General features: G+C 47.0%; 1 protein-coding gene across 4 annotated transcripts in view; it reads right to left on the bottom strand.

Moving 5' to 3' along the window:
- Positions 1 to 25,793, bottom strand: part of Kirrel1 (kirre like nephrin family adhesion molecule 1) — a 92,130-nt gene that overhangs the window by 38,014 nt on the left and 28,323 nt on the right. For 2 of the 4 annotated variants that reach the window (XM_021195508.2, XM_029537578.1), the window contains exon 2: positions 20,114 to 20,259. The exons of 1 other annotated variant lie outside the window; for it this stretch is intronic. In XM_021195508.2, the coding sequence (XP_021051167.1) occupies positions 20,114 to 20,246 (133 nt within the window). In that variant the 5' untranslated portion in view covers positions 20,247 to 20,259. The remainder of the gene's footprint in view (positions 1 to 20,113; positions 20,260 to 25,793) is intronic. One more of the 4 variants, XM_021195507.2, reaches the window with a different exon arrangement.

Here is a 25,793-nt window from a genome sequence, read left to right on the forward strand (position 1 = left end):
CTTCGGTCCAGGACACGGAATTCGGCTGTAGATACACTTCATTTAAAGACGCCCAAGCTCAGGTCTTCTCTGCAAGTGCTGAGCTCCTATTCCTGAGCTCCACGGGCCTCACAGGCAGCTCGTAATTAGGCATAGGGAACAGACGAACCAATTTTCAATTAAAACCTTATCTACAGGGTGCACAGATAATAAAGGTAGGTATGTTTGATTCTTTTCTTAGCCAACCTTCAATATTTGCAGTGCCTGGAAGGAGACGCAGGGAGGGTACCTAGGCAGCCCTGGAAACATATAAATTCTGCTCATAATTACATGACTTTCAATGCCACAAGAGGCCAATAAAGTGGTTTTGAGGCACACAAATTACTGGCATGCTGGCCTTCCCCAGATGGTGCCTAGACGGTGGTCTAGAGAGGGTATGCCGCCCAAACCTCTGAGGTGAGGAACAGCTGTAACAAATACAGGCTCGCTCTCTCTCTCTCTCTCTCTCTCTCTCTCTCTCTCTCTCGCTTTCCGCCGGCATCTCTGTTAGACAACCCCGCATCTCTGACAGAGCTGCGAAAGCAATTTAAGATATGTTTCTTCTATAACGAAGTAGAAGGAACCTCAGGGGACCAAGGAGCTTCAAACAGCTGTGGGTAACAGACAGCAAACGCAAGATTCCAGGCACTGAGGAGAGGCCCCTCCGCCTCCCCGGCTTGGCAGAGTTGTGAGTGCTTGGATCTAGGTTCAGCCAAGTGAAGACTCAGGCTCAGAGTTTCAGATCCATCCCTGATGTAACAGGGATGACAAATAATTCCAGAAATGGGCGGCAGAAAAGTCACTGAAGAAGACGTCGAAATGGTCCATGAAAGGAAGGTTCCTATATGTAAGACCCTCTCCACACACACACACATCCAGGGGTGACCTTGCCAAGACAAGATCTCTGTTGACCTCACTGCTCTAGTCTAATGTCCCCAGCGGAGTGTCTTTGCAGGAGTGGTAAAATAACCATTTGCTGAATAAACAGAACTGATGAAGACAAGAGGAAAAGAAATCTAAGGACAAAACAGGGGGCAGATTTTAGTAAAGGGGGGGTGTCTGCTGGGGAATAAGGGTACATCCCAGTGGTGGAGTGCTTGCCTAGAATGTACAAATGCCAGGAGTGCATCTCTGTATGTACCACAACAACAACATCATCGACATCATCATCATCAACAACATCAACCACAACATCATCAACAATTTCATTGGATCGCAAAACCTGGACTGGACAACCCACTCTGCCAGGAAGTAGGCACAAGGGCCAGCAATACTCCCCAGCTCTCATTTCCTCCTCTATTAAGTAAATGGGCTGGACAGATCTTGAAAATGACCTCAAACTCCCAGGTGCCAGAGTGTCTTTGAAGCCATAGAGACTCACTGAGCCTTATGACCAGTCCTCAGGCATGTTAGTGGCCTGGAGGGGAGGGGAAGGGATACTGCCCCAACATCTCAGGTGGGGAACGGCTGTAACTAACAGTTTTAACACGTTCCCCCTCGGCTGGTATGTGTTTAAGATCATCAAAACTTGAATAATAATGCAAGAATGACGTCGATGCTTACATAAATAGCCACAGGACTCAGTACTGAGAACTCGTGTTTATAACTTCTGTGAGCGTCAAATTGAGTCAGGCTCTATCTTCAGCTTCACCTTCATTTCAACCCAGCTGACCACTCTTCCCATCCCTTCTTCCCAAGATCCAGTAAAAAGAAAAAGAGAAGAAAAGAAACCCTAAAACCTAAGCAGGTGAATCTAACTACTCTGCTCTTCCACTAGGGGCCACTTCACGCAGAGTTTATGGCCAGTGCTGTGGAGCTAAGGGGGTGAATAAGGCACAGCCTCTGGGCATTCATAACAGTGAAGCTCTAATCAAGCATCCACTCTGGTACTTAGGAGAGAAATTGTCTTGGCTTGGTTGCCATTGTTTCTGAAACAGAGCTTCACTGGGTAGCTTAGACTGGCCTTAAATACACAGTGATCCTCCTGCCTCAGCCCTCTGATGACTGGGATGATGGACATGGACCACGAAACCTTCAAAGACATTAATTTCGATAAAAGAGGAAAAAGAAGAGTTGGGCACAATGGCACGCATGTGTAATACCATCACTCAGAAAGTAGAGGCAGGTGGTTAAGGCCAGCCTTGGTTACACAGAGCTGGAGGCAGGGATGGACAGACAGCTAAGAGCACTTAACTGCTCTTTGAAAAGGATCCTGGTTCCCAGCCATGTGGTAGCTCACAACTGTCTGTCACTCCAGCCTCAGAGGACCTGACGCCTGCCTTTTGACGCCTATGGCTCAAGCACGTGTACAGCACACTCCTATATACATACAAAAATAAAACAGATTTTAAAATAAAAGTTTCAAGTCAGTTCTGCCTGCATAAGACCCAACCTCAAAAGGATGATGATGATGATGGTGTAAGAGTAAACCTGAGAATTTGGCAAAGGACTGGATTTTCCTCCTTGAGCCAGCACATGTAACACAGTATGTGCCTTCTGACACAGAGGCTGGTGGGCAGCAAGTATATTGGTGTCTGGAGAACAGTGAGGCATGGCTGGAGTGCACAAAATCACAGAAAGTAAATCTACTTAAAAAGTGAATGTGCTAGCTGGTAGCGCATGTCTTTGATCCTAGTGCTGGGGGCACAGAGGCAGATGGATCTCTGTGAGGTCCAGACCATCATGGTCTACAGAGCAAGTTCCAGGACAGCCAGGTTTACTCAGAGAAACTCTGTCTCAAAAAGCAAAACAAGCACAAAAATAAACCAAAACAACCACAAAAAAGTAAAACTTTATCATTATTGTAAGAGAGGCTGTGTGAATATGCATGGTGTGTGGTGGGAGGGGTGGGGCATACATTTCACACATGCAGGTAGATGTCAGGGGACAACCCCACGGAGTCAGTTCTCTCCATCTACCTGTACATGGCTTCCAGGAATCAAGTGTCTTTACTAATGGAGTCATCCCAATAGTACATAATAAGCATTTACTGTGGTGTGTAAGTGTGCATGTGTGTGTGCGCGTGCGCGCGTGCGCTTGCATGCATGCCTGTGTGTGCGTTTGTCCAGCACTATTATGGGATGGAGATAAGAGGTAGAGTGCCAAGGCTGGAGAGATGGTTCAGCGGTTAAGAGCATTGACTGCTCTTCCGAAGGTTCTGAGTTCAAATCCCAGCAACCACATGGGGGCTCACAACGATCTGTAATGGGATCTGATGCCCTCTTCTGGAGTGAAGACAGCGTCAGTGTACTTACATATAATAAATAAATCTTAAAAAATAAAATAAAATAAAAAAAAGTAGAGTGCCCGTATCTTCCCCGCTCAGGGATTTCACAGGAAAATACAGACTTTTGCATATAAATACAGTATGGGGTTCTAGGTGAAAGGACAAAGAATGAAAGGCTGGCAGAGAGGAGCCAGTCAAAGATGTAAAGTGTGGGAGGTGCTCAATGCACAGATGGTTGGGGGGAATATGTCCCTCCAAGCCAAAGCTCCATGAAAGCCAACGGAAGGACACATGGAGGATGGAGGCACCTGCAAGTGGTACTGATGAACTTAAAGAGACAGGGCAAGGCACAGGGCGGAGGAGATGGCACTGATCAGATGGCACGCACTCTCACGTGCCCAGTGGTGAGTTTGAACTTCCATCACAGGAGCTAATAGAGATAACCTGGTGTAAGTTGGGGACAGAAGTAGGCACAGCTTCCTCTTACTTCCAATACATGTGGAACAGCCACACTATATCTGGGGGATCCAGAGGAGTGAAAAACTAAGACAGCTTACAAAGAAGTGGAAGGCACACGAAATGTATCAGTCATCGGGGTTCATGGGTTGGAGGGACGTGGACTCCGAGGGGAAGGAAAGGGTGAATCCTTTCCAGTCTGCAGGACCACACAGCAGGTGCAGGCATTTACAAGGATCCTGGTGTGGAGGAAGGCATGCAGAGGTCGGTGTGTGGGTGGCCTGGTGGCCACCTAAGGACTTCATCTTGTAGCTGATGTGGGAAAGAAAGAGGTTTTATTAAGTTGCTTTTCTATCTTTCCCAGGAAAAGAGTCAACAAAAAGCGGGGGTGGATTAGGAAAAGCCAGAGAACCTGAGGAAGAAGGACACACCTCTTTACCGCATTCCTCCCCAGAGGAGATAAGCAGCCGGCGGTGTGGGCACAGCCCCTCTGCTGCCGTCGCCGCTGTGGCCGTGTATTGATTATTGGCAGTGCTGAGTTATGAGCGTTTAAAGGGATTATGCAAAGTAATAAAATAGCCACTGTTTCTCTTTCATTAATGCCCACTTTATCATCCACAGACATTTGCTATGTGACCCTGAACCATTAAAAGCAATGGCTTATTGTGTATTTTTAAGGCTGGCGAGATGGCTCAGCGGGTAAGAGCACTGACTGCTCTTCCGAAGGTCCTGAGTTCAAATCCCAGCAACTGCATAGTGGCTCACAACCACCCGTAATGAGATCTGATGCAATCAACCGGAGCGAGCAGAGGTCCTAAAACTTCAATTATCAACAGCCACACAAAGGCTCACAACCATCTGTACAGCTAGCTACATGTACTCACATGCATTAAAAACAAAACAAAACAAAACAAAACAAACAAAAAAAACGATGGTGAGAGCTGCAAGTGGGAGCAGGGAATTACAGGGAACAACAGACGTTCCTTCTCCCCAGTAAGATCTGTGCTAGAGCCACCTATGGCGCTACTTAACTGTGCAAAAATATTTGGAAGAGTTGAAGCAAGAGGATTGTGAATTCAAAGTCACTTTCCAACAAGCATTGAGCTCAAGGCCAGCCTCGGCTGTGTGAGGCTTGATATCTGACCATATTCTCCAGAATTTCGAAACTTCACATTAAATAAAACCTGCTAATCTAATCAGACCCTTTTAGTGTACAAAGGAAAAAGGAAAATCAAAGGTCAAAAGAGGAGACCTGAACCTCCTGAAGTCTCAAGTCAAAGAGCCAGTTAACCACAAAACCAGAAATGCAGCCTTTCTAACTCTCAGCCTGGGCCAAGGCCACCACGGAGTTCCTAGGGATCATGTAGAGTAAGTGCTAGAATCCTGCTCAAGTGTCATCTCCATGCCAACCACACCCTGCAGTTCTGCGCCTGCAAAAGACCGGCATGAGACGTTGATGCCCTCCAACACAGGCACATGTCCCTCAGTTCCCACTCCCACTCCTGGTGCTGATTCTGGCTTTAAACCCGAAGACCTGCCAAGCCCTTGCTCCTCAGACAGAGATTCTCAGGAATTGCTCACCGTCACGTCGCCTCCGTCAATAGAGGCTGTGGGTACCGTCTTTGAAGACCCTCCCGCATTTACCAAGGGCCATGACTTCTGTGATTGAGATGATTCTGTGCAAAGCCCCTATGACTGCTTCACCCTCATTTACTCCTGAGGCTCATCCAAGACTACTTCATGACAGGTATCGATCGCTGAGACCCTTTCTAAATAAATTCCAATTTTAAATCTTCATCTCCTCCCTCACTGCGGTGGTTAAAATCTTTTCCATTGCTTCCTAGGACCGTTGCAATACATTCCTAATGGTTCCTTACTTCCAGCTTGCTCCTCTTAAATCCATTCTCCACACAGCTGCCGGGACGATCTTCCTAAAGCACAAGCCCGGTGACATCATTGCCCAGTACAAAATCCTTCAGCGGTCCTCCACTGACTTCAGATGAAGGACAGACTAGATTAGGTCTTACCTAAAGCTATTGCTACTTACCTCTTCAGCATCCTCTTCCAAGCTTCCCAGTGTCCACTTCTTCACCTTTGAGGACTCTCAACTTGTCAGGGTGCTGCCCAACCGGAAGCCTCCTACTCCAGCATCCAGCCTTGGGGAGCTCCCTGTCCTACCCTTTGCTTCTTTCTATTTTTCTTTCAAGATGCAGTTCTGGCTTGGTGCCTGGGAGCCTTTCTAAGACTCAGCCTGGGCCAAGGCCGCCACGGGGTTCTTAGGGATCACGTGTATCTCATTACTCTACGAAACCTTGGTGCGCTGTTAGAGGACAGGAGTCTTAACTCACCTTTGCACATGGCCATGGTAGCTTGGTCTTGGTAGACTCTCAAGTTAGCATTTGTAGAACTGAGCTGAACCTCAAAGTTAGTTCTGCCCCCCATTTCCAGCATCTTACAAATACCTTATTCACTATGACCTCTTGCTTGCTAGTCCAAGTTTTTTTTCTCCCTAAATACAACCTAAATGCCTCCTCTCCAGGAAACGTTCCCTGGCAAGACCCACCAGACTGCTCCTCTTGGAATCTCTGGGATCAGCTGTGTTCTTTCCCCTTAATACATCCATCTTGTCTTTCTCTATTCTCTGACGAGTGGGGCTGATGCCATAAGACTGTGCTGCCTATGATACCTCAACATTCTGAAACACTTCTTAAACTATAGCATACCACGTCCTAGCCTTGTAGCTACCCTCCTGCAAGGAGAGCAAGTACGTCTCTCCGCTCTTACAGCAGCACCCAGAATGGAGATTCACCGCTAAAGGATTTACTTGTGGTTGTTCAGGGACCCTCCTTGAGATGACAAATCAAACATTTTGTTATTCTTGTACACACACAAAGGTGCATATTTTCTTTTCCTTTGTGGTCATTCCAATTCATTTCCCTATGTCCCTACTTTGGTGCCCTGGGAATCTGGAACTGTGGATTCATTGAAGGTGGGGCATAGGCCTATTTCTTCCCTCATAGGTTCAGCAGTTAAAGCTCAGAACATTCAGGCTGTCCTGTCTTAGCTCGTTCCTTCTCCATTCTGAGAGGCAGCAGAGTGAGGTGCTCAAGTGTATCCATGAAGTAGTCTACTGGGCCAGTCAACCTGGGTGCAATGTGCATGCTTTGTAGAATGAAGATGATACCAATTTCAAGTAAGGCACAACTAGAACCATTCTTATCTTACTACCTCCTCCTCCTCCTCCTCCTCCTCCTTCTTCTTTTTCTCCTCCTCCTCCTCTATCCATCCTCCTTATTTACATCGTTTTAAGGACCAACCTTCCATGTTAAATTAGACCTGTCTCACAATACACCTGAGAAATTCAAGGACCACTGGGCCAGGGATTATGAAAAAGGTCACAGATTCATGACCTCAAGTTCCAGAAAACTTCTTGAAATAAGAAAAATGAAATCTGTTGAGGAAGTAGAAAAGGGTACAGGAGGAGGAACAGCAAAAAAGAAAGTCCTGGGCAGAGAACAGAAATGGCTTGGTCAGAGCAGGTTTAAGGGAACAAAGCTGGAAGTCAGGCGCAAGGCAGGAGCCGATTCACTTGATACCCAAATCCTGGACCCAACTACCAGGCAGAAGACAGTAGACTGGCTTTGCCAAGGCTGGAGTGAGAATCCAGAATGTTCCACAAGTGATACTATACCATCACCTGTTGTCTATCAGACATCATCTTTATGAAGGCTGAACCTACACAGCCTCGCCATCTAGAAAACGTACTGTACTTGATGGAGGTGAGCCTCCACTATCAGACAGCAGAATATTCTTAGCCAGGATATTATGCCAATGCTCATATGAGCCATAGAACCCCCCAGTTCTACCCTACATTACACCACTTGACTGAGTTCCTACCCCAGGCAGGTCGGCACTTCCATCCCACACTACACCATTTGACTGAGTTCCTCTCCATTATCTGAAAGGGGCTGTGTGTGCTTTTAGCAGAGCTCTTCTTTGGTGCCTCGGTCAGTGCTGGTTCCACAGTGGGCATTGAGTGGGGATTAACCAAATGAGAAAGCAATACACGCACAGAAGTCTAATCCAGTGTGTACCGTAATCCTTCTTTTCGCAGCTTCTAAACATCAATCCTAGTTTTTCCTCTGGGGTCACATAAAATGAATCTAATTCTCTTCCACACGATAGTCCTTTAAGCATGTGAGGAAAGTTATGACATTCCCCCAGAGTCTCCTTTCCTTCTGACCAAATATTCTTCATTTCTAACACTGATGGTGCTCCCTCAGGCATCTTCCTGTAAATATGCTGCATCTTCTCCTCTCTTGACCACAGACAGCCACTGTGAAATCCTTAACCCCTCAGGCAGAACTGGAAACACAATCCCACCTTCTCTCACAAAACCATTCCTGAACCTTTAGACATGGTTTTAGACACCATTTCTTCTGATGTCCTATCTTGGCTCAGAATTCCCCCTCAAGTCCCAGAGGCATCCTTCTATCAAAGTTCCTATTTAAAATCTCCAATTGGATATATAACTAGCATCTCACACTTATGTCCAAAACTAAGTTCCTGGGCTGGAGATTTAGCTTAGTAGGGTATGTGCTCAGCAACGGGAGGAGCCCCGGATCTCACCTCTAGCACCAGTCCCCAAAGCAAAAGCAATCCCCTGCTTTACACCCTGACCTTGGCCTGTCAACTGTCAGGACATAACAATTTCACTCCTCCAGAACTTAAGGCAAAACTTAGCACCTGACTTCTCTTTCCTACCTTGAATCCAAGCTGCCAGTCAATATTGCTAGTTCTATGCTCAAGGTTGCTCTAAAAATGGGTGCCCCTAGTGCTACCTGTCCCTCGTGCTACCCACCAAATTGTCTGCCCGGACATCTAGAGTGACCACTTATGTGTCCTTGTCCCTTCCTTCCTAGGTCTACTCTTAGCATAGCAGCCAGAGTAGGGTTGTTCAAACAGAAATTCTATCACATCACTCCTCTGCTCACCTCCTTGCTCCCCTGACCCACAAATGGCTTCTGAAATCATTCAGAAGAAAGTCTAGGCCCAGAGGATTCCTTCAAAGCCCAGTCTTACACTAAAAAGCTTGCTGGTCTTTATCCTAGTTCCTGGGACAGAACTTCTAAGCTCTCAGGACTTCAGTGACAGGAGTAGTTTTGTTACTCATGCTAGACCGACAGTGGGTTTTTGGTTTGTTTTGTTTTGGTTTGTTCTGGTTTGGTATGGTTTTTGAGACAGGGTCTCATGTCATCTAAAATGGTCTGAACTGGCTATATGGTTAAGAACAGCCTTGAACTCCTAATCCTTCTCTTTCTATTCTGCAAGTGTTGGGATTAAAGGAGTGTGCTGTTGTGCCCAGCTCCACACTGGGTTTATGGTAGACAGTAAGTAGGTGGCTATGCTGGACAGATGTGCACCTGACCAGGGAGGTAGGAAGGCTAGCGGCTGCACACTCAGGTAAGCACCCCAGACACTCAGGGTCCTGGCAGCATCCAGGTTAGTGAACACACCATGTCTTAGGAAGGCTGGAAGTCTCGATTCCCCAAGCAGAGGCCTCAGAGGCTCCACCTGGACCCTTCTCAGATCCCCATCCACGGGTCTCTTTGAAAACTGTAAGTATAGGACTTTTCTGAACCCTGTGAGTCATTTATGAATTCATCAAATCCAAAAGGGTCATGGGAACGCCTGAACTAGAGCAGAGACTTCCAAGTGAAGTTCAGGGGGGTTCGTTGGGATGTGAGCTCCACATTATGAACTCTGCCCTAGCTCTGGGTGGTGAGAGTCAGAATCGGACTGTGGTACCAAAGACTTCATGGTTTGCACAATGAGTTTATGTGCACACACCCATTACATCAACTCCTAGCTCTTTTCCTCGGTTTACTACATCCACGTTAGTGTTACCTCAATGGCTGTGGGCACATTCCTGTCTCGGGACCTAGGCACTGCTTTTCTCAGTGCACCTGTTCCATTCTCTCTAAGTTATCATCTTTTCTATCATCTTTCCTAAGTAAGTTCTCCAACCTGTTATGCTTTGGATCTTATATGTCTTCCCCAAAGCCCACATGCTAAAGTCTTGGTCCCTAGCCCATGGTGCTGTTGGGAGACACTGAGATCTTTAGGAGGAAGGGCCTAATGGTAGGACGTAAGATCCCTGCAGGTAAGGTGACCTTGGGATTCCACTCTCTCCTCTCTCTGCTTCCTGGATGCTCTGAGACAAGCCGCTTGCTCTGCCACACACACTCAACCATGATGCTCTGCTTCACCAGCAGGACTAGGGAACCAAGCAATTACGGTTTGCCAGAATCGTGAGCCAAATTAACCTCTCCTCCTTTTAGGTGCTTAAGTATTGTCACACAACAGAAAGTTGACTAACGCAAACTGTAGAGCCACCTTGCCACATCCCAGGTTCCCCGTCTGTTGCTTTATTGTTCTCCACAACCCTTACCATTATCCTACACACTCATGTTATTCATTTATCTATGGGATCTTTCCTGTATGGATCCAAGAGGCAGGCATTTTCTTTTCCCATTTTAGTAATTACTGTCAACGCAGCACTTAGAAGATGTACCTGGAAACGTTAAAGCATTAAATGGATAAGTGGATAAATTAAACTGTAAAGCTTGCTTTTTGTCCTCCTGTATTTAAAGTCTGTTTATTTACTTAATGTATGGGCTTTTTATCTGCATGTACACCTGCATGCCAGAAGAGAGCATCAGATCCCATTTCCCTGTGAGCCACCACGTGGTTGCTGGGAATTGAACTCACGACCTCTGGAAGAGCAGCCAGTGCTCTTAACAACTGAGCCATCCTTCCAGTCCCCTGTATCCATCTACTTCTCATTAAAGGGTGGACACTCTCTCTAGATGTGGGCTCTCAGCAGAACGCACAAGACCAGCCCCTCCCCAGGGAGCACGTCACAAGAGGTCTAGTCTCGGTCTGGAGGCAGGCAGCAGTAGTCTTATCTTCTGTTCTGCCACTTCTGAGTAGCCTTGTTTACGAGGTGCCTCCAGTGTATGGAACTTAAGCATTGCAGACATGGCTTGTCTGCACACAGGGAAAGACCACATCCACCCTGCTCACTGTCTTACACCTAGATGCAGCATAGCCTCTGCTATCCAGTTCACCTCTTCTGAGTGAACCTTTTATGTGGCTGCCTCACCGAATCCTAATATCCACCCTGAAAATACACATCATTAATGCCAGTGTACTGATGGAAACGTAGAGGTGATGAGAAATTAAACAATTAGGCTTCACAAAGCTATCAGGATGGAAAACCAGGATTAACTACAGGGTCGGCCATGGAGTGTGTGTGCGTGCTGATGGATTGCCGCAAAGCTCCCCCACTATCACCATGAACAAATGAAGCTAACTCCTCTGAGCCTTGGGGCTTTTCTTTTTAATCTATAAAATATGGCTGCCAAGAGTGTATGAACCACAGCATATGAAGTGCTTAGCCATGGACATGCGATGCAAATGAAGCTATTGGTAATAATCATGATTATAAAATGACACGAGGTTTTACTAGCCCCTTTATCATCAACACCATGGTTCTCAGGTCACATTAAGCTAGCAAAGAGTATGCCTCCCCCCCCCCCCCCCCCGGTAGAAAGCAGCGCATGGTATACCCACAGGAACAGCCACCACCCGATCCGACATGGGTCCTCACAGACACCCACTGCTGATCTGAGTGGGAGCAGATGGGGAGCAGGGGGCTCCACCCGTGCTGCTAGTCCTTAGTTCCCTGTTGATGGCCAACCCTTCGTGTGCCACGGGCCACCTTTTCTGCTCTGCTTCCCCTTCTCCTCCGAGCAGTGACCCAGGAAAGTGGAGGCCTTCTCCACCTCCATGGACCTTGCCAGTCTCAGGGAAGGTGATAGAGAGAAAAGGTCTCCAGGCCGCCCCAAACTTCCCTGAGCTACAGCATTCCCAGACACGGAGCCCTTCCTCCCTGAAAGGGAGCAGCCAGGCAGAAAGACAAAGACCATATCCGATTCCAACAGGCCGAAGGCCACAAGCTGGGGTAGGGAAGCTTGCAGAAGGGGCCAAGAAAGGGGCTGGGGGTAAACAGGAGGAGGAAAAGGGAAGGGGCCGGCATCTGTGTTCTTACTCCCTGGCCATGAGAGGGGGTATAAGAGAAATCTCACAACACTGTCACAATTTACAGTTCCAAGGAACTTTCCATGTAGTCTCTTTCCCCAGATGTTGCAGTGTGGTCCTCACACCCCAGTTGTGTATACAGCTTCTCATACTCCTTCTCCTTTCCACTCCCTAGTAGTAGGTGCTGCGCTGGTATGCCCCTTCAGATGAGACACCATGGCCCTTTATAGGCAGAAAACAGAGAATGTCAAAGAAGGGTGAGTGCTAAAGCAGGCTGCCTGTGTGTGTGTGCCCCCTGGCTGCTACCCACTTCCTTCCCTACAGAGCAGGAACATGGACCAACTCCCAGTGCTCAAGGCTTTAGTGTATGCAGTACGCAGACAGCCTGGCTCTTAGCAGCGAATCAGCGAACAGCGCAGTAATATGAAGATATGGGATTACCAAGTGATTCCAATCCTATAATCTCACCTGGTTCCTACCTCTCCTACTTCACACGAGGAGGCTGAAGCCACCAGTAACAGAGCGGAGTGATGGAAATGTCTGTGAAAGACTCTGAGTAATGTCCTAGTGGTCTCCCAAGGAAACAGGAGGCAAGGGAGGGGTACAAACAAAGGTCAGCCTCACTCCATGCTTTGAACTTCCAGGCTGAAGCTCCTTACCAACAGGTCACTGGTAACCTTGTGCTGTGGCTTCTCCTATCTGAGTCATTTTCCCCAGGGGAAGGGTCACAGGTCACTGTCAGAAGCTCCTGGTGGTCTAGACTGCCCTCTGTTCTCAGGACTGTGGGACGCTGACTTTGCTTTCTCTGCTGACAGTGGAGGGACACTGCCATTCCAGTAGATCCTGGCTCATGTATGTCTTCAAATGAGTATGAGTTGGAGCAGTGGCCTGGCAGCCTCTCAAGGGCTGGGTCTGCTCTCCGACACAGAGTGGGAGCCCCGCTCCTACTCTGTCTATCCCCAAAGGCTGAACCTGGAGACGGGCTTGAGGAAAGGCCTCAGTAAATTTGGTTAAGGGAGCAAATCAATGAGTGACTGAACGGACAGACTTGAGTATGACATCACTCCCCCAGACTCAGGCAAGAGCAGAGGAGCTGCCCAGAGGGAAAACACCACAGAGAGACCCAGTCCCACACTCCCAGCATGGGAGCCTCCTGGGCATCAACTGTCACCTTTTTTGGAGTTCTGCTTTAAGCACATCAACAGCCGTGAGGAGATGGCATGGTTGCCAAAAAAACAGAAACCAAACACATCAAAACAAACCAACAGAGAAAACCATAACAACACTACCCACAAGTGACAAATACCGTTCTCTCTCAAGAGCGAGACAGACTCACTCCCTACCTCTGGGACCTCCCTCAGAGCTCAGCACATGAACACATGTAGCAACCTCTAGGCCATCTGGAAAGAATGCCCTGAAAGAGGGAATTCATATCTCATAGGGCCAGACAGTTTTTATACCGTAGGCATATTTACACATGGAATCAGGAGGCAGAAAACAAATGTGCTAAGATATAGGGTCCCCTCCAGACAGTGGCCTCGGGGATCATGAGAGATCCAGGGGACAGCCTGGTTTGAAGCCTGGATGTAGGGGCAGAGTAGAAAAGGGAGCACATTGGAACACAGAGGCTCGCTTGTCCTGGGACCCTGTACCCCTGCCCCAGTTTGCTGGGCTCTGATATGCTACCTCATCCCACCTGTCCCTTGTCACTCTCCTGTCTTCTAACCCCAGTTGCAAGTCAGTGCTACTGTTTCCTCTACCTGGTGGGAGCTGGGGGCAGTAAAGAGAGCAAAAACGCACATGCTGTGCATCCAGCAATTTTACCACTGGCAATTGGTTACAGAAAACTAACCGAGAACTCCGTAGGGTCATAAAGGTAAGAGGATGTCTAAGCGTTTCCATTTTACTCTCCCCTAGTCACAGTTCCAAGGCAATCTAGATCTAGGCATTGTCAGCAGAGCCCAAGCACTTATGATGCAAGACCAGGCAGGCTGTGCATGGGAGCAGAGAGGAAGCCTCAGCATTAGAAAGGACGGTGGCGCTTACCTTGTCCACTTTCCCAACACAATCAGCAGTCCCCATCCAGCATGCCCAACATGCATCTCCTTTTCCTAAGCTTGACTGCAGCAGGACTTACTCATGAAGCAACACTAACACTTCCTCTTTTCCTGATAGTTCTGCTATTGAAGAGCAGTTCTTTATGGTCAATGGGATGCTGCCTCTCCATTCATCTTAGACTAGGCGCTGGAGCTAGAGAATATTCATTAAGGACCTACTATGTGTCATGGTTCTAGATCCTGAATTGGTGAACAAAACAAAGCCCTTCCCTGGAAGTCACAGCTAAGGGTCCATCTACTTAATGTCCCTTCCACATGACCTAGGATTTTTTTTTCCTGCCCAGGCCATCTGAAATACTGTTTATGTTTTCTCCAGTGTATGAGAGATCTCAGGGACCAGATGGATTTATTTTCTTATGGCATACTAAGAAGCATCCCTAAAAGAGGAAGACAAAGTATAAAGGAATCTGGAGATGCCAGTCCTTCCTGTTACATTTTGTCTGCACATTCCAATGTGTATCCCTAGTTACAGGTTTGCATTTCTTGATTGTCCTTTGTCCACTCCTCTGTCCTCTGACACTTCCAGCTACTGGAGGACCAGACACTTCTGCCTCCATTCAGCCAAACCCCAGGACAACAGCAGTAAGAGGCACACAGTGGAAGATGCTACATAAGCACATGTGGAATTGAAGGCCAAGCGGATAAACAGTGGAATGCAGATCACAAACCAGAGAACAGACCAATTCTCTACATAGACCTTCTTCCATCAGCTAGGAAGAGATGGCTAGTTTCCTCTTTCAGCAGTTAGGTAGATAAATAGTGAGGCTAAGAAGAACTTCCTGAGAAAGTTGGAAAGCACAAAGCCAGACCTTAATTGAGCTAGAACCACCAGCAGCAGCTACCATGACAGTCTTGCTCTGGATCTAGCTGACAGCGTAGAATTGATTCCTGGTGGGGAGGAAGGTTCAAGTGGCTAGGGTCTACTGTAAGACACTTGGGCTCTACTCTGGGCCCTGGAGAAAGAGACCAGATGCCTAGAGCATTGGAGATGCGCCAGCAGCTACCTGAGAACCACAAAGAGAGGCTATGTGATTGGGAGCACTGTGTGGTCCACCGGAGGGTAATGGCCCTTGGAAGAGAGCTACATCCAGAGCTCAGAAGGATAGCTGAGATATGATGGCAGACAACAGTGAAAACCATTGATCACTTATTGTTTAAATGTCTACACCAGGCATTGTGCTGACTACATCAGGAACACAAAATCCGTATCACATTTACAATGCCCAGAGAAGGCAAGGTGGTTAACCTCTTCACAGGCTAAGAGATCCAATCCAAAAGCTTAAGGGCTTGTTTGTTTTTTCAAGGTAGAAGAAACCTTGAGTCTTGATTTTACAAATCAAAGAACCAGAATTTACGTTCTACAATGCAAAAGGAATGCTTTAGGGAAGTGTCTCTCAGAATCTGGGCTGTCTGTATCCATGAGGACTTGAGGACTAACTGGAAACTTATCCAGGGCATAAATCTACCCCTTGGCTCCGTGTAATTCTGTAGTAAACTTTAGCTTTCTAAATGTCTCTTTAAGGGGCAAGAAGATGTCCCTCCAAACTACTGGGATATGAACAAGATCTACATGATGACACTTGCCTGTAATCCCAGCATTTTAGAGGCTGAGGTAGGAGAATAACCTCAAGTTCAAGGCCACTGGGATTCACAGTGAGGTCTAAGATAGACTGAGCTACAGGGGAAAACCCTGTCTTGAAAATAAAACAAACAAATAAAATAAGCCACCCAAACATCCAATTGGTGGAGTTAGCCACATGGTTTCTGTCTAGCCGTAACACAGTCCGGCTCCTTCATCATGAAGATTACATGGAAGCCTAAGAGACCGTGGCAAAAGGAGCCAGAAATCAAGAGAAATGAGTTTGGGTTTCAGATATTCCCTCATTTCTCTAGATCTTACTGCTTATACAGAAAATAGAAAAGGGGGTCATTAATACCTATTTAACAAACCTCTGTGTGAATTAAAGTAAACCAGTCAACAGTAAGTAGAATAGTCGACAGTGCCTGGTACAGACAACAGAGAAGAAACTCACAACTTCATTCTCTTCTGCTGGAATTCTCTCCTTTGTCCCTGTGGAGCCATGCTCCCCTCCCCCACCTTTGGTTTCCACTGGAGGGCAGGTTCTTACTTTAGGCCTGATCCCTTCCCTCCACTGGGAGGAAAAATGTCAGAGTCCACAGCAGGGCTGTCTGAAACTGCTGTGCAACAGAGTGTGCAGGCAGGTGTGACCACAGAGCACGCAGACGGTTTCCCTTCTGAAGCGCACTGCCCCAGGCTTAGTCCCCAGGGGGCTGTTCTCAACAGGTTTCTTTTAAAAGAAAAACAGAAACTGCCAAATGATAAGTAATCTACCCATTAGGAGGATGCTTAAGAGCAGCCCAGACAATGGCGGCAGCTGCTAAACGTGTCTGCTTCTGTTCTGAGGGTCTCCACACAAACCCAAGACCCTTGAAAGCAAAAGAAAGGTCAAGCAAAAGCAATTTTAAAAATGAGAAGCAGAAATAAAAAAAGTACACACATAAAACACCACACACACACATACACATACATATACCACACACACATTCATACCACACACACATATACCACACACATACACTATACAAACACTACACACACATATATACCACATACACAGCACATACATATTCACACACACACATATACTCGTATACACCACACACACAGCCAACACACATACACCCTCCCACACACACACATAAAGTTCATGTTTATTAACTAGAGTATACACATAATTTAAATGTTAGTTTTCTTTCTCTAGCATGTCTTGACCTCCCTCTCTTTTTTAAAGGTGTGTGAATATTTTGCCTGCATTTCTATGCTGGATGCCTATAGAAGCCAGAAGAAGGAGCAGGATTCTCTGGAACTGAAATTACAGGTGGCTATAAGCCACCATGTGAGTATTGGGAATTTGAACCTGGGTCCTGTGGAAGAGTAGCCAGTGCTCTTAACCATTGAGCCATTTCTTCAGCCTGCAGGGGTTTTTTTTTTTAGTGAAAGAAAAATAATTCCTTTATATGCGGTGGGATGGAAAACAAATATAGGATTTTCTAGTATATCTGGATAGGCCCAAACCCCTGAGCTTGCTTGCTTTAGCAGTCTATAGTATAGTCATCCATGAAGAGCTCCTGTTCATCAGCACCAAATGAACAGAAATAGCAAGAAATAATTGCTCTCGTTGATAAGCAGCTAAGCACTCATGGACCACTTTCTCATCCATTTTAACTTTTGACCCATAAAATCTCAGAGATGCTCAGTGAACCTGAGAACTCACAACTGGCCAGAGTCTATAAGCCGGAACCCACATCCGATTCCTCTCAATAGTTTGGACTTGAAATGTCTCTAGTAGCTCATGGGTTGAAAGTGTGCTCCCTAGTTTGTAAGACTATCAAAAAGTTGGTGTCACCTTTAGGAGATGGGACCTAGAGGAAGAAAGCTGGGTCAATGAGCAACGATGGTGGCATGCCAGGCTCCCCTCTTCTAGCTTATTTGCTTCTTATCTCCCATAACGTGAGTGCCTTCCTATGCTATGTGCCCCTGCTAGGAGAGACTGACTCACCAAAAACCCAAAGGCATAGAGCCAACCAACCATAGACTGAAACTTCCAAACTTCTTCTTCTTCTTCTTCTTTTTTTTTTTTTAATCATAGCCATTTTGTTACAGCGATGAAAAGGTAACACAACTGGTACATTCTTTTCCTGTCAGATCAGGAAAAGAAAAAGAAAGTAAAAGAACTAGGTAAATGGCTAAGATATTGGAGAACAACTTTTCAATTTGAAGCCCTGCTTATAAACTTCTAGACTATGAAGAATGCAAAGCACCTGGAAAGGTGTAAAAGTGAAAAGGAAACTGGGAAAGGCGTGTCTGTAGGAAACAGGGGCAGCTAAACTCGAAAGAGAATGGCTAGCTGAGACTTCAGCTCAGTGTTATAGCACATGGGGAGTATGCATGAAGCCCTGGCTTCAATTCCTGAGTCTAAAGACCAAAATAACAAAAGAGTGAAGAATATTTTCATCTATCTCTGAGCAAGAACTCAACGGTGTGTAGTAAAGGGCTGACGGGAGAAAAGACAGCAATGGTAGAACACCAGAGAAGGACTGAACAACTGCCTCGTGGGCTGGTCAGAAGGGAAGCCACGAGTGAGCTTCAAGGGAAGGAAGAGGAGGCACTGCAGAGAAGACCCCACAGTTCCTGCCTGGCCCAGAACTGCAAGCTCTCCCCTCAGAGCAAAGGCGGAGGGGGCTGGAAAGATGGATCAGTGCTTAGGAGCACTTGCTCCTCTCACAGGACTGCAGGTCAGTTCCTAGCGCCCATATCAGAGAGTTGACTTCAGCTCTGTGGGATCTGAGGCTGTCTTCTGGCATCCTGCACAACTGTGTGTGCAAACACTCACACAGAGACGCACACATAAGTAGAAAGAAAATAAATCTTTACCAAAAAAGAAAATACAAAGGAAGGAAGGAAGGAAGGAAGGAAGGAAGGAAGGAAGGAAGGAAGGAAGGAAGGAAGGAAGGAAGGAAGGAAGGCTGCTTTATGCATTTGTTCAAACTCTACTCTGCCAGATGGAGGCACGACCCTGGTGGCCCAACTCATGGCTGTTCCTCTACATCTCTTGCCCCTAACTGGCCTCTTTACCAGAGCAACAAGAATCCTTGCTCCAACTTCTCAACAGATCTAGTCCCCAACTGCATACCAAATACCTAATACTTAATATGTTTCGCATATGCAGGTGTACAGTATTGTGTGTTGTACTTGTGGAGTTTGTGTGTGGTAAGTACATGGTGTGTGTATGGTGTATTTGAGGTGTGCATAGTGTATATGCTGGGGGAGACTTGCTTATGGAGCCCAGGCTGGCCTTGAACTCATACACACATGCAGACATCTGCCACAATAAACTTATTCAAGAGTTTATTCTCTCCGTTCTAGGGCAGAAACTCAGGTTAACATAGTATTAAGTGCTTTTGCCTGCTGAGCCATCTCACCAGCCCATCTCCTTCATAATTCACTGGGTATCCTCAAAAGACAAAGTCAGAGTCCTTCCCTCTGTGTTTTTGCCGTCAACGAACAAGGTACGATCAGTATTACAAGTCCACAGAGTTCAGAAATCACCCACCACACACTGTACATCACCCTGTACAGGTAGGTAGCCCTCCTTGCTACACACCTGCAAGACAGGCACCATTTTCTGACTAGAAAACTAGTGACCCCAGAAGGCTCAACGGCACAGGGGAAGGTGACAGGGTGATTGCATTTAGTGACTTCTGATTGACCTATTGACCCTGGGCCCTATAAAAGGCACCCAGGAAGTACCACTGGTAAATCCAGACCAACTTCAGTTACAAAAATTGAATCGAGACTCTCAGAATCTCAAGGACATTTGTGTGTATGCATGTGGGAAAGGGGAAATAATAAAAGGGAGGGGGAGAGACGGCAGAGGAAGTGTAAGAATTGAGGTATCTGCAGGCGACAAAGGGAAGCGTCTTCCTTCTCATTCTCCACTAGGGAAGACATCCCGCCACCTGTTTCCCATCACAGCCTTCGATTCCCTCCTCATTCAGGGGACCTGAAGCACAGAGCCAGCTCGCTGATTGATTTAAGTTTAATTCATTTGTGTAATATCCCTGTTCAGAGCAATGTCTAATTAACACTTTTGTTGGGGGGAATAAAACCTCCCATATTCATTAATGAATGGGGGAAGGGAGGAGAAGCCTTCGCAGGCAGCAACCCAGCGTCTACAGGGCTGGCTCTGTCTTAGAGATGTCTTAATGAGACATGTCTTCATAATGGGATTATTGCTCCCCTTGGACTAGAAGAAGCAAATGGGGCTGCGATCAGCTAGGGAATGGAGAGTCAGTAGTCCATGAGTCAGCAGTGCTCAGCCCAGGGCTGGGGACCTGGATTCTGGAAACTTCATTCAGGGGAGGGTTACAGGACTAGCAAGGCTCTCTCGGAGCTGCTCTCTCCTGACTACACTTCCAAGCATGAATGCACTTCTTTCTGATTCCTCAGCCTTCCCAGGCCTGGCAGAGAGAAACCACATCACAGATTTGTTTACGACATCACAATCCATAACAGGATGCTTTATAAATGTTAGCTTTCACATTTCTAGAAACGACCAACGACCAACACTGTTTAAGAGGCAAAGACGCTCAGAGAAATGGAGGAACTCACCCAAAGTCACAAAGATAAGATAAGCAACGACTAAGTGTGGAGCCCACATCTTCTTACTCAGAAACCTGGGCTTCTCGGGGAGCAGGCTTGATTGGCAGGTCATTAGACTTGTTCTAGGGCTCTCCAGAGTCATTCCTAAAGCCCTGCTGGGGATGAATGCAAAAAAAGACATTAAGGTGTGAACCTCAGCTTTGGGTAAGAGAGGAATCAGCTAAAATTATATGCAAGAGTGTAGGGCTGGAGAGATGGCCCAGCAGTTAAGAGTACATGACATGGGCCATCCCAGCAAGAGTATACCCAGAAGCCATGTCAGGCAGCTCACAATTTGCCCATGACTCCAGCTGCAGGGAATGTGATGCCTTCTTTTGGTCTCTGTGGATACCTGCATTCATACACACACACACACACACACACACACACACACACACACGTATAAATAACTTTTAAAAATGTGTCTTAAAATTATAATTATAAATTTCATTAATTATAAAATCACAGTAAGAGTTTGAAGTGAGGGTGGGGGGTGGCAGGGAGCTCTCAAGGGACTGTCAGAGGAATCTCAGTGCTCATTTGAGTGACCTTAGGGGACCTGTGCACCCTGCCCAGGCTTCTATTTTTATGCCTGAAGAAGAAGCACCACAAACCATGCCTTGCCCAATACATAGGATTTGCCCAGGTTCAATATGCATAGAGGAGAGGAGAGAGACGGCAGTCACAGGCCCACAATGAGGTGAAGAGATTTTCACAGCTCATCAGCCTACATTTTAAAATGTTTGCACCACGTGCATTTAGCTCCTAAAAATATAAATTAAAATTTCACAAGACGACTTTAAGCCCCCAGGTTATACATTTTTACACATATAATCCCACTGAATTCTCTGAGCAGTCCTGTGTGGTAGAGATAATTTTCTCAATTGCCTATGAAGCAACGGAGGCTCAGCAAACACCAGATAAGTCAACTGGCCTCAGATATGTGACTAACTATTCGGTGGTCCAGGATTAAAATTCTTATCTTTCTGATTTCAGAGCTGCAACCTCATACTTCCTCTCTTCCCGACGTTAATTATATATGCTTATTCTATATTAAAAGCTCAGTGTTAGATGAAATTGCTATATATTGAAGAATAAATTTCACTATATTGCTACGGGTGGAGGGGGCTGAGATTCTCCCATCATTATCTAAACATAAGATCCCATAACTATTCACCTTACACAACCCATTCAACTGCCCACTGGCCGTATGAAGAAAACTGTTTTAAAAATAATATATCTAGACTCTTAAATATGCACTTTTGTATGTGCACACGTGGGGCAGATGGCAGCCACTTTTTTAATGGAAAGGGGGAAGGAGAATTAGAACGGCCACTGAACACTCCATCCTGTGCGGCACGGAGACCCACCCAGGCAACTTGCCTCACAGTCTTGTAAACAGTGTAGATTCTTCCCCTAACTCCACCGTCTACTGCCCTAGGCATTCAATCCAGGTCATTGCCTCTGGCTTGGACCACAGTCCATGCAGGCACAGGTAGGCCCACGTATCTTTTCTCATGTCCACACTGAGCCAGACACAGTTATATGCTTAATAAAGGCTTGTGCAAACAACCACAAAGACAAAGATCATTTTTTTTAATGTATAGGGAAGCAAGGCCCAGCATTCAGTGCCATAGGTAAAACACACAGGAAACTCTTGGAGAAGGTCACGGTCTGCAGCCTGGCCTCTCTGTCATGAGTTTACCTACAGGAAGATGGAGATAATATCTCCTCATGGACTTGCAGTGAAAATCACACATAGAAACTGTGAATCCCTTACTGAATGGAAGATCATTATGTATCAATAAAGAGGAAAACAGACACCGAGGATGCATATAACTGTTATAGTCTTGCCTAGATTGCATAAGCCCTTGCTTCGATATCCAGACAAAAATAAGGAGAAAAATAAATTTTAAAAATACGTAAGCAAGCAAGCCCCTAAGATGCTGCAGTCCCCAAACTCCCAGCAGGAAAATGACTCCTGGGCGCTGCATTTCCAGCATCAGAAACTGCTTTGTTCACCCTGGTCCCTGTGCCTTACATAAAACTTGGCACATCAGCAAATAAGAGAAATACCCTAGAGAGAAGAGTCCTAAAGCTTGCTGGACCCAGCTTGGGAGCAATTAAACAAGAAAGGAACAGCTCAAGCTTTCCCTAAATTCCATCAAACTTGCATCAACTCATCTCTAGCCATTCTGGGAGGGACACTTCATGCACATCCATGTCACCACCCCACCCCAGCATTACACAGGCTTAAATGACAAGCTAGTTAGATCAAATCACGGTGCAGTTCACCCTGAGGACACAGGTGGTCATGAGACCTTGGGCAAGCAGACCAGGCCAACTGAGTCACAGTTTGGCTGGGGTACAAAGGCTGTGTTTTACAGAAGGCGAAGGTCAAGGGTCGGTAGTGGAGCAAGCTGGAGCAGACAGAACAGTTATCTGCTATGTTACACGCCTGGTGGCAGAAGTGAGCAGGCCCCACCTCGAGGACCAGGGGGAGTAACAGGAGTAGCATTAGCCCTCCTGAGAATGTGCTGTGAAGATGGGAGCACTGGTGAGATGGGAGCACTGATGAGATGGGAGCACTGGTGAGATGGGAGCACTGATGAGATGGGAGCACTGGTCTTTTCCTGAAATTGTCAGGTTGCTTCCTGGGGCTTCGTCAGACTTGTCCCAAAGACTGAAATCCTATTTATTAACTTACCCCAAAGATAAAACCTCCTCCAGACTTTCTCATAAGACCTGATTTCTGCCGCTCAGAGCTTCCTAGTTACATTACCCACAGGGCAATTCAGCATCTCTGGCCTTGCTCTGAGGAGACCTACTGTGCACTAAGTTTCCAGCCTGTCCCTCTCCCCCACAGCTATTACAAACAAACAAACAAGCATCAGCATAGGCTTTAGGGCAGCCTGTCTGATTTGAAGCCCACCATCTTGTCACATCCTATCTGTGACTTTGGATAGTGTCTTAAGGTCTCTGAGTGTTAGATAACCCTTGTGTCAAATAATGGGACTAATTAGACAGTCTCCTAAAATCATTTGCCGTCACTTTGGAAAGTACCAACGCATGGTTAGCGCATGCATTAGGAAAACAACACGCAGAAATTTACTCAAGACCTTGCAGGTGTCTGACTTGAAAGTCCATGTTCGGCCCAACTTTGATGTCATCACATTTCTCAAAGCACACTGTCTTCCATCTCTCATGGGCTTGCATCGGGCTATAAACCCCTCATGGAGCAGGATCTCCAAACCACCTTTCTGTACTCATAGGGCCTAGGGCATCATCAGCCCGAGACCCAAAACAGGGAGAAAGAATACTTAAGTTCCAGGGGTCAGCACCTCCCCTCTGTACCGGCCGTGTGAGAAGCATCAGTACAGACAGACAGAAGAGGTGCATCACAGAGCTCCTGGAGAGGAAAGCCATGACTGTGGCCATTTCCTCTCTCCTGCTTCTCCTGTGGCTTCTGGTCTCCTCACGACTATCCAGAACTCACTTGAGAGAAAATTAGTGTGCATTCTGTCATAGCAGCCAGGCCATGCAGCAGAAATGCAAGTCTGCCTCCAGGGAGACATGGTGGGGACCCTTCTTCACCCTTCACCACAGTTAACTACAGATCCTGCCCCGCCCTGCGCCATCCTAGTGCCAACCCACTTCCTGCAGCCCTGCTGCCTGGCCCAGCAGTTTTTGGACCACAAGAAGTCCATCCTGCTGCTCAGGAGGGTGGAGACATACTAGAGAGTGTAACAGGCATGGTTCTCTGGCCTTGCATTTTCCTCGCTCTCTTCCTCTCACACCCCATACCTTCCTGGCCCCCTCTTTTCCTTCCCCCCAGGCCCTCAGGCTCATGGCTCCTCTGCCCACCTTGCTCACTCTATTCATCCTGCCCCCAGCTTTCTCTGACTACCTCCACTTCTTTTCTCCACAGCTTCCTTCTCAGAGCCCCACCCCCATCTCCAATCTCCCCTTTGTTTCTTTTCTCAGGCCCTGGCCGCCCTTTCTCTTGCTGCAACCTTAGCTAGTTTGCTCAGAGGCCAGCTTCACTTCCTTGCTTCTGCAGTCTTGTTCCAAACTCCTTTCTCAGCCCCACCCAGCCATCCTTCACTGGTGTTTTCCTCTTTTCCACACTCCCCTTCTCACGATTTCCTCCCTTCCTGCTCTCATCCACCCTCCTGCCTCTTTTACTCTAACACTCAATGAAGAGGTATTTGTGCACAGTTCTGGCCTGGTGGGAGAGTTTGGTAAATCTCCGGAGGACCTGGCCAGCGTTAGTGTAGCCCAAGAACCACTTGCAAGCAGCGAACAGGAAGTCCAGGGACAATTTAAAGCTTGTGGAGTCAGGGCTAAGGATGCTGTCTCCACCCAGAGGCAGTACCCCAGGCTTTGTGGAGAGTGGGCGCAGGTCAGCTCGGTGACAGGTACCTGCCAGCCACACCTAAGCTGCCACATCTGTCTAAGGAAGCCTAAAGGGAGGACCCAATCGGGCTGGCTTCTTCATTAAAGGGCAAGAAATTCCAACTTCTGATTAGCCTCCTTTGGCTACACTGTCTCTGGTTTGAGTCCTGAGGTCAGTGGAGCTGAAGGGAGGGAGCTTGCCCTAGGGAGAACGCCTGACCTCTTTCTCCCAGCCTGCCTCCTTATTCCGCTGTCCTCTGGAAACTTCCACTCTCCTGTATGGCTTTCTGTAGCTGGCACTGAAGACCTTATCACAGTCTCCCTCAGGGGCCCCCACGTTACTTAGTCATGACATGAGTTCCAGGCCCTTGTCTTTCTCTCTTCCCTCTTTATTTTCAAGTTCCATTTTTCTAAGATGGTCCAAAAGGAAGGGATATCTTTCCTAACAGTATAACTGGAGCATCTCCTTCCCATTTTCTAAAATTACACTCCTTCCAAGAAATCTTTCAGTTGACCTGACCATATAAACCTGGAAGAGACCTGAGGGATTATTTTAAGTCCCTCTTTATTTTTACGTAAGACCCTGATTGCCAGTGTAGTGATATACATTGTTCAGTCCATGAGATGGTTTAAAGATGATGCCCCCCACAGGCTTGTGTGTCTAAATAATTGGTCCCAAATGCGGTGGAACTGTTCAGGAAGGATTAGGAGGTGTGGCCTTGTTGAAGGAGGCGTGTCACTGGGGGTGGGCTTTGAGGTTTCAGACAACTCATGCCATTCTCAGTGTTCCCTCTGTGCCTCCTACTTGTGGATCAAGACATGAGCTCTCGGTGGCTGCTCTAGCTGCCTGTCTCCTTGCCTTCACTCCACCATCACAGACCCTAAGTCTCTAGAAGCCCAATTAAAACTCTTTCTCTTACAAGCAGCCTTAGTCATGGTATTTTGTCACAGCAATATAAAAGTAACTAATACAGTTCAGAGAGTGTCTATTACCAATGAAAGAAGTCATCCAAGTCTCCTGTTTCTTCTCCTCCTCCTCCTCCTCCTCTTCCTCCTCCTTCTTCTTCTCTCTTTCTCCTCCTCCCCCTCTTCCTCCTCTTTCTCCTCCTCCTCCTCCTCCTCCTTCTTCTCTCCTTCTCCTCCTCCCCCTCTTCCTCCTCCTCCTCCTCCTCTTCCTCCTCCTTCTTCTTCTCTCTTTCTCCTCCTCCCCCTCCTCCTCCTCCTCTTCCTCCTCTTTCTCCTCCTCCTCCTCTTT

Source organism: Mus pahari, chromosome 4 (assembly GCF_900095145.1).
Source record: "Mus pahari chromosome 4, PAHARI_EIJ_v1.1, whole genome shotgun sequence".
Taxonomy (NCBI): domain Eukaryota; kingdom Metazoa; phylum Chordata; class Mammalia; order Rodentia; family Muridae; genus Mus; species Mus pahari.